We start from the raw sequence: 8,336 nt of genomic DNA on the forward strand, positions 1-8,336 counted from the left end.
CAGGGTCCGGAGGCTTTATTTCCCGGATGGGCCCCCCGCGAGGTGGGCAGGGCCTCACAGGGCCACCTCCGGGGCCACTTCGTCGTGCCCCTGGCCTCTGGCCAGCTCGGCCTCCTTCTGTTCCCGCCGTTTCTTCCGCTGCAGCAGGCGCCGCTCCCGCTCAAACTCCTTCATGCGCTGCACGTAGCTGGGGGCAGGGCGAGAGGGGTGGCCTGAGCGGGGGTGCCACGGCCCTGGGGGGGCCACTGGACACCGGCAGGGTGGGCGGGCCGTCAACGCCCCCATTCCTCTCCCACCCCCCAAGCCCGTCTGTGGAATTCCTCTTGCGGACCGCAGTGGGGCCTGGGCACTCTCTGGCCTCTGGAGCCACGTCTACCGAGGGCTGGGGGCGAGGGAGGGCTGGGGGCGAGGGAGGGCTGGGGGCGAGGGAGGGCTGGGGCGAGGGAGGGCGGCGGGTGCGGGAGCCGGGGGGGTGGGGTGGCACTCACTCGAGGTGCTCGCAGTGGTGCCACTCGTGCTCCTGGTGCTTGCAGGCCAGGAAGTTGGGGAAGTGGTCGCGCTTGCACTTGAGCAGCTGGATGAGGTGATGCGCGCAGTAGTCGCGCTGGTTCAGCATCAGCTGCGCGTCCACCATCTCCTGCTGCGTGGCCACCATCACTGCGGGGCGCGGGCGGGCGTGGTCAGCGCGGGCCGCCCCCACCCGCACGCCGGCGCAGCCCGCAGCGAATTCCCGCCACCCCCCGATGGCTGGAGTATCTGGAGGGTGGGCAAAGCTGGGCGGAGGCCCGGGCAGGGAGTGGGGCCCTCCCCACCACCCCGGGTGGCTTCACCAGCTCCTGACGCCCTCGCCTCCAGTGCCCCGGCCCCCCAGCCTCCTCACGCACAGAACGGGCTCGCAGCCCTGGCTCCGGGTGCCCCGCGCCTTCACTGAGCTCATCCAGAGGATGCCTCGAGGCCGAGCCCGAGGTCCTGACGCGGCGCGGGGGGCACAGTCCACAACCCGGGGACCCGCGCCCCAGCCTGCGCCCCTTCTCCGGCCTCCTGCGTCCTCAGGGCCTCTCCCATCGGCTCCTGGTTCTAGCTCCTTCCCACCAGCATCAAAACGCCTCCCTGTCTCTGCTACAGCCTGCCCCGGCCGCCTCGCCCCTCTCTTCCTTCTGCGTCCCAGTGCGTTTCCAGCGACTCTAGCGTCTCCAGGTCCTCATCTCACCCCACCCCTCCACGACCTGACACGGCTCTCACCAGGGCCCCCCATTTCCTTCCTGCTGCATACCTCTTCCCGCAGTGCCTCCCAGGGTTTCCTCCCATCCCTCAGCTGCCCTGCTTTTCTCCCCAACGGTTAGCACTGGCTTCCTGGGGCTCTCCCCCAAATCACGCTGACCTTTCTCCTCCAAGGCCTTGAACCCCATCTCTTGGACCCCACACCCCTCTCTGAGCACCAGTGTACCTGCCACCCTGTCCGGTTTCCATGCCAACGCTGGGGCACAGCAGGGAAGAGGAGAGATGAGCGGCCTGCCCTGGTGGAGGCTGGGCTGGAGATGGTCCCTCAGGAGCACGGGGACTAGCAGAGAACCTCGGGGAGTGGGAGTGAGTGGAGAAGCAGGAAGTGGGGTTCTGGCACAGGTGAGCGGGCCTCCAGGAGGTGGCGGCCAAGAAGTGAGGACTGAGAGCCAGGCTGAGGGATGCTGAGCCTGGGCAGTGGCTGGACGGAAGGCCTGTTGGTGTGTGGCTGTGCCTGTTGAGGCATGGGGCAGTCGCTGGGGGGGGGGGGGAGGTGGCACAGGAGGGGATTTTAAAGTGGTAGGAACACCACACCAGGGAACCAAGAGTGCCTACAAGTGCAAACAGAAGAAGGGCATCCAGCATCCACGTGGGATATAAGCCCCCTCTTGATCTAGAGGTGGAGAGGACATCACCACCCCAGGGTCCACAGGATGGAAGAAGAGAGTATGGATTGGAGTGGACTTACTGATATTCTACTATGGAACTGTTGTGATTAGTAATGGAAGAAACTGTAGCACTGATGAGGAGAAAGTGGCCATGGTAGCTGCTGAGGGCAGGGAGAGGGAAGAAGAGATGTGATGTGGGGGCATTTTTGGGACTTGGAGTTGTTCTAAATGATATTGAAGGGACAGATGCTGGACTTTATATACCCTGCCATAACCCACTGAATGGACTGGGGGAAGAGTGTAAACTACAATGTAAACTATTATCCATGTGGTGCAGCAGTGCTCCAAAACGTGTTCTCCGAGTGTGATGAGTGTGCCACAATGATGGGGGAGGTTGTTGATGTGGGAGGAGTGGGGGGGGGGGGGTATATGGGGACCTCTTATGTTTTTTAATGTAACATTTTCTGTGATGTATGTTATCTTAAAAAAATACAATTTACAAAAATGATGGGGGTGGGGAGTGGGTTATATGGGAACCTCATGTTTTTTAATGTAACGTCCTTTGTGATCTATTAACTTTAATTTAAAAAAAGTGTAAAAAACATAAAATACTCCTAATGCTATGGTGTAATAACACAATAAAATATCATACCTTTTCGGTTTCTTCAGGTAAAAAAAAAAAAGTGGTAGGAATGACAGTGCACCCATTAACACCTGAGAAGGCAGGTGCCCAGGAGAGCTCTTTTTTGGCTGCTTCTATCTTCTCAATAAAAGGGCAGGCAGGGGCTGAGGGGGCGGGCAGGAGGTGCTGAAGCCTGAGCGACGGACGGAGGTTCAGGGAGGGGCAGGGAAGGACCCAGCAACGAGACATGGAAGGCGGGGAGGCACGCAGGGCCCACCGAGGGAGCAGCCCCAGACCAGTCAGCAACTCCCAGCTGCACGGGCGCAGGTGCCAAGGAGGAGAGAGCGGGGCTGAACCAGGCTCACGGTTTGGCCCCGTAAGAGACAGGGGCAGGGGGTCGCAGGTGTTTTCGGAACAGGGTGGAGGGGCCCGTGGAACGTGGGTGGACGGGAGGACCTGGTGAGGCCGGAGGACACAAGAGGGGTGCTTCCATCGCCTCCCCGTGCGCTCTCCAATGCGCTAACCTCTCTGCCCTCCACTGAGAGGTCTCCCAGTCTCCGGCTCACCCTCCGCCCAGCAGCCCCCACCACCTGACTCACGGCCCTCCCCTGCCCCGGCTCTGTCCCCGAGGCCCCTCTCTGCCTGGTCAACTCCACAAAGCCCTCCCCGCAGCTCCCCCTGGCAGGCCAGCTGCTGCCTCCAAGACCCGGCTGGCTCCACGGCCCACCTCCTCCAACCCCCCAGCTCCCACCGTTAGGCCGAGTCCCCCGAAGCCCGAGCCTCCCGGTCCCTGCTGGAGCCGCGGTGCCCGGCCTGGGCCTCGGCCCGGGGCTGGCGCTCGAGAAGTGCTGGTGCTATATCTGACGCATAAAAAAGGCAGCGTGCAGGACGCGATGTGCGGCGGAGGCCCCCTTGTGTCTCCCTAAAAACAGCGGCGGCATCTGCACAGGGGCAAGCAGCGAGCACGTCCCCGCGGTGATTAGCACCCCGGGACAAAGCCCCAAGCCCTGGGGCGCGGGCACCTTCCCGGGCCCCCCAAAGCCCCCGCTGTGGCCCCAGCCGGGCCCTCTGGCTGGAATGCCGCCCCATCCAGGCAGGGTCGCACGCCTCCTCCCGGCCCGGGCCAGGGCTGCGCCCGGGGACCCCCGGGGGAGGCTCGAGCTCAGTCCCGGGGACCGCAGGGTTCGGGGTCCTGGGTGCCCGCGCCTGCGCACTGGGCCTCACCGCGCTCCTTTCGCCCCGGCAAGCCGTAGTCGGGCGGGAAGGTGGGCGTCTGCAGGGGGTCGGGCTCCACCGAGGCATCGCCCACGTACCGACGCACCAGGTGCGCCCCCATAGCTCCAGCCGCCGAGCTCCCGGGCCAGCCGGGGTCACCCAGCGCCTACCCGGAAGCACTCCTCCCTCGCCAGCACGGCTTCCGGGTCGCGCAGGCCGCCGCGGAGAGCGTAGAGAGGAACGCCTCCGGAGGACTTCCGGTAAGGCCGGCGCCACCTGGCGGCCGGATGGGGTCAGGACAGGCGCGGCTGCCTCGGGGAATGCGCTGTTCGCGGCTGGAGATGGTTCATATTTTAGACGGAAAAGTGGAATTGAGGGGATGCTTCCCCTTGGGGCTTGCCACCCTTTTACGGTGCTCCAGGTGTCCCGACAGCAGCATACGAATAAAAATTTTTTTCATATCCTTTTTACAAAAGAATGTCATTTTTTTTCTTCTAAAACATTCGAAATTGCCTTTTAAAACATCCTGCACAATACTAGTTATAACTAGTGAATCTCAGAATTTAAGTAAAACAATTTAAAATAGATACCTTATTACTCAAATTAACTTACTTAAATAAACCACTAATCATAGATAAAATGATTTAAAGCTGACATGTCCAATAAATCCTATTGAATATTTCTGTAAAAATACAAGTTGCCAGTCCGGCGTCCCTCTAGCGGCGGTTGGGAGGAATTGCAATTTGCCCCCGTTTCATTGGGATTTCCATATATACCAATATAAGAGCGTAATACATGATATTCCACATCGCAAAATGCTCCTCGGTGCCAAGGCATAACTGCAAGGTGCAAATGTTACATCTGCTGGGTCAATTTGTTCCTCTTCCTGGAATCCTGAATTGGAAATAGGAAGAGAAACCGTTCCCTGGGTGCTTGCCAGGAAAGGGAAATGATACTTGGTTATACAAGAATGGGGTTGATTTGACAAGGGGATCTGTCTTTTCTCCTTCGCCTGCCTGAGCTGCTATGACACATACTGCACAATGGGTTGACTTGAGTAACAAGCATTGATTGACTCCTGGTTTTGAAGGCTGGATGCCAGCAAGGCCAGCTTTCTCCCCGGGCAGGAGGTGTTTTGCTGATGGGAGTCTTGCCACGTGGCAATCTCTCTCCTGTCTGATTTCCTTTGCCTCCTGGCTTCTGGCTTCTCCTGCTCCATTGTCTGAATTTCCTCTTTTAAGGCATCCAGTTATGGATTAAGTAACACCCCTAATCCATAATCGTCCAAAGGTCCAGGGGAACCGGAATCAAGAATTGCACACATCCCCTGTGGGAGGCACTGCAAAGCAGCTTGCGTTTTCGGCATCAGCATTTGCGGCAGCAAAATGCTGATGCTGAAATTGGAGGCAGGAGAGCCAGGTCAGAGAGGCAGGGCATCTTCCGTTGCGGTCTGAACCGTGTTTTCTGTAGAGTTACTTCTGAGCTCTGCCAAGTTTGAGTTTGGGATCCCAAGCCACAGAGGCAGCCTGCGTTCTGCACTGTACACATTTGGTGAGTGTGTTTGTGATATGTGAAGCCCTTTAAAGCAAGCCGGGACCCCCTGGCCTGGGCCCAGGGCATCTTGCTGCTTGAGGGAAGAGATGGCCTGGGTTCAAATCCTGGGTCTGCCCCCAGATAATTGTGCGACCTGGGCAAGCACCTTCAGCTCTTGTAAAATGGAGATAACCAGATTTTTAAAAAAAGATTTATATTTATTTACTTCTCCTCCCTTCCTTGTTTGCACTCACTGTCTGCTCTCTGTGTATTCTCTGTCTGCTTGTCATCTTTTTAGGAAACCCTGGGAACTGAACCCAGGACCTCCCGTGTGGGAAGGAGGTGCCTAATCACTTGAACCACCTCTGCTCCCTGCTTGTTGTGTCTCTGGTTGTGTCTCCTCGTTGTGTCCTCTTGTGGTGTCATCTTGCTGCACCAACCCTTTGCTCATCTTCCTCAGGAGGCACTGGGAACTGAACTTGGTATCTCCAATGTGGTAGGCGTGTGCCCAACTGCTTGAGCCACATCTGCTTTCCAAGATATCAGTTTTAATCCTGTAAGGATGAAGTGTGTTAATTGATATAAAGCAGTAACATCAGTGCTTGGCAATAGAATTAGACAAGAGTCACTTGATTATTAATATTACAACATACTTCTTCTATGAGTAGCTTTCCCAGGACCTGAAGACGTGTATGTGAAACATGAGATAAGGAAGGCAGGGACAGGTGGACATCTTTCTCCTCTAACGCCCAGCCCTCCATGGGGCTTTTTTAAAAAATAAGATTTATTTATTTATTCCCCCCTCCCATTGTCTGCTCTCTGTGTCTATCCACTGTGTGTTCTTCTGTGTCTGCTTCTATTCTCATTATGCGGCTCTGGGAACTGATCCTGGGACCTTCCAGAGTGGGAGAGAGGCCATTACTCTCTTGTGTCACCTCAACTCTCTGTTCTGTTACATCTTTATATTTTCTCTCTCCTGTGTCTCTTGTTGCGTCATCTTGCTACACCAGTTCTCTACGTTGGCTGGCACTCCTGTGTGGGGAGGCACTCCAGAGTGGGCTGGCACTCCGCGTGGGCCAACTTGCTGTGTGGGCCAGCTTGCCCTCCCCACGAGGACCTGGGCATCAAACCCTGGACCTCCTATATGGTAGGCAGGAGCCCAACTGCTTGAGCCACATCCCCTTCCCTCCATGGGGCTTTTTTAAAAAATTGATTGTGTAAAAATATTACATTAAAAAAAATTATATGAGGTCCCATTCAACCCCACCACCCCCACCCCACCACTCCCCCCCCAGCAACACTCACTCCCTTCATCATGACACATCCATTGCATTTGGTAAGTACATCTCTGGGCATCTCTGCACCACATGGTCAATGGTCCACATCATGGCCCATACTCTCCCACATTCCATCCAGTGGGCCCTGGGAGGATTTACAATGTCCAGTAATTGCCCCTGAAGCACCATCCAGGGCAACTCCAAGTCCCAAAGGCGCCTCCACATCTCATCTCTTCTTGCCATTCCCCATATCCATCAGCGACCATGTCCACTTTTCCCATTCCAATGCCACCTTTTCTCTGTGGGCCTTGGATTGGTTGTGTCTGTTGCACCTCTATGTCAGGAGGAGGCTCAGATTCCACGTGGATACTGGATGCAATCCTCCTGCTTTCAGTTGTAGGCACTCTAGGTTCCATGGTGTGGTGGTTGTCCTTCTTCAACTCCATCTTAGCTGAGTGAGGTGAGTCCAATAAATCAGATTGTAGGAGCTGGAGTCTGTTAACGCTCAGGGCCTGGCTATCCTATTGTCAGTCCAGAGATTAAAAGCCCCTAAATATATCTTATACCCCAACACCAACTACAATTCCAGTAAAGTAGGATGAAAGTCTTATGAAAAGAGATCCCATCTGAGTCCAGTTCCATCATGCAGAAACACCAGCTCCAAAGAAGGGCCAACTGACATGGCAGTGAACCCCGTCTGCCATGACCATAGAACCCGTGGGTCTCTTTAGCCCTCAAAGGAACCAATACCTGGGGATTGTATCTACTTTATCTGTCTCTTAGACTCTGCTCAGTTGTGCATAAGGGCAATCCTTCTGACAGCCTCCAGACTCTTTTTTAGAGACTCGTAGCCATATAAACTCATTTCTGCTTTCCATTTCCCCCTTACATTAGGTCAAACAGCATTTTGAAGTCATGTTATTATATGTAGACAGGGATATTCTGCTGATCCGCATTGAACCTTTAATTCAAGGTCATTTTCTAGTTCCATCTTCAGCTGGTATTTGGTAGTGATCCCTCGGTGCCAGGGAGGCTCATCCCTGGGTGTCATGTCCCACGCTGGGGGGAATGCACTGCATCTACATGCTGAGTTAGGCTTCGAGACTGGCCACATTTGAGTAAGATGAAGGCTGTCAGGAGGAAATTCCCAGGCACAGTGCTGCTCTAGGCCTTATTCTTATTTCAGGCATATAGGCTCACAAGCATAGTCATTAGTATCAGGGGCTCACTGTTGGAACCTCATTCCTTCCTGGTCCTTACCATTTTACCTGGGGGACTGCCGCTGTTCCCCTAGGGACCACGACAGAGCACCCCCGGCCAGGAACTCAGTAACCCCCCAGCTGTAGTTTTTAATTGTTGCCACTATGAGTATATCCAAACATTACCATGCACCCTGGGCATATGCCCTGTACAGCTCGCTGTCAGCCATATATCACCTGTCAATAGTATCCTATACCAGTATTCCTCTGCTGCCATTGTTGAACCACTCTGTGATCCAAAACTTCCTGAAAATTGAAGTCCAATGTAATGTCAGGGTCCCTTACTAGTAAAATGGCATATAGCGATGGGTTTAAAAGTTAGATATAGAATACGTGTTGACTTGGAAAAATTCTACATCCTATCTTTTTTTTTCCCCCTATTTATTGAACTTCTCTTCACAAGAGCCCTAGACCACAGTAATTCATATATACAATATACAGTACTCCCCCACATCTACCATTAAACCTTTTCCCTTCCACAGTGATATTCTTATAACTTATTCATATCATATGTACAGACTCTGAGACAATAGCTTTCAAA

At 54.9% G+C, this 8,336-nt stretch overlaps 1 protein-coding gene across 1 annotated transcript; it reads right to left on the bottom strand.

Annotated features, from left to right (window-relative positions):
* NDUFB7 (NADH:ubiquinone oxidoreductase subunit B7) lies at positions 1 to 3,934 on the bottom strand. The gene is made up of 3 exons (XM_058290530.2): positions 3,736 to 3,934; positions 489 to 657; positions 1 to 187 (listed from the first exon to the last, which is right to left on the bottom strand). The coding sequence occupies exons 1-3, from the start codon at positions 3,845 to 3,847 to the stop codon at positions 55 to 57; spliced, it is 414 nt and encodes a 137-aa protein (XP_058146513.1). The 5' UTR covers positions 3,848 to 3,934; the 3' UTR covers positions 1 to 54.
* Positions 3,935 to 8,336: the final 4,402 nt, after the last annotated feature.

This window comes from Dasypus novemcinctus, chromosome 30 (assembly GCF_030445035.2).
Source record: "Dasypus novemcinctus isolate mDasNov1 chromosome 30, mDasNov1.1.hap2, whole genome shotgun sequence".
NCBI classification, from domain to species: domain Eukaryota; kingdom Metazoa; phylum Chordata; class Mammalia; order Cingulata; family Dasypodidae; genus Dasypus; species Dasypus novemcinctus.

Bases quoted from the DNA above. Each gene is read 5' to 3' on its own strand.
- NDUFB7 (XM_058290530.2), bottom strand. From the start codon at position 3,847: ATGGGGGCGCACCTGGTGCGTCGGTACGTGGGCGATGCCTCGGTGGAG. The intron at 658-3,735 runs GTGAGGCCCAGT...CGCGCCCCGCAG, and splicing joins GCCGGGGCGAAAGGAGCGCG to TGATGGTGGCCACGCAGCAG. The intron at 188-488 runs GTGAGTGCCACC...CCCTGCCCCCAG, and splicing joins CACCACTGCGAGCACCTCGA to CTACGTGCAGCGCATGAAGG.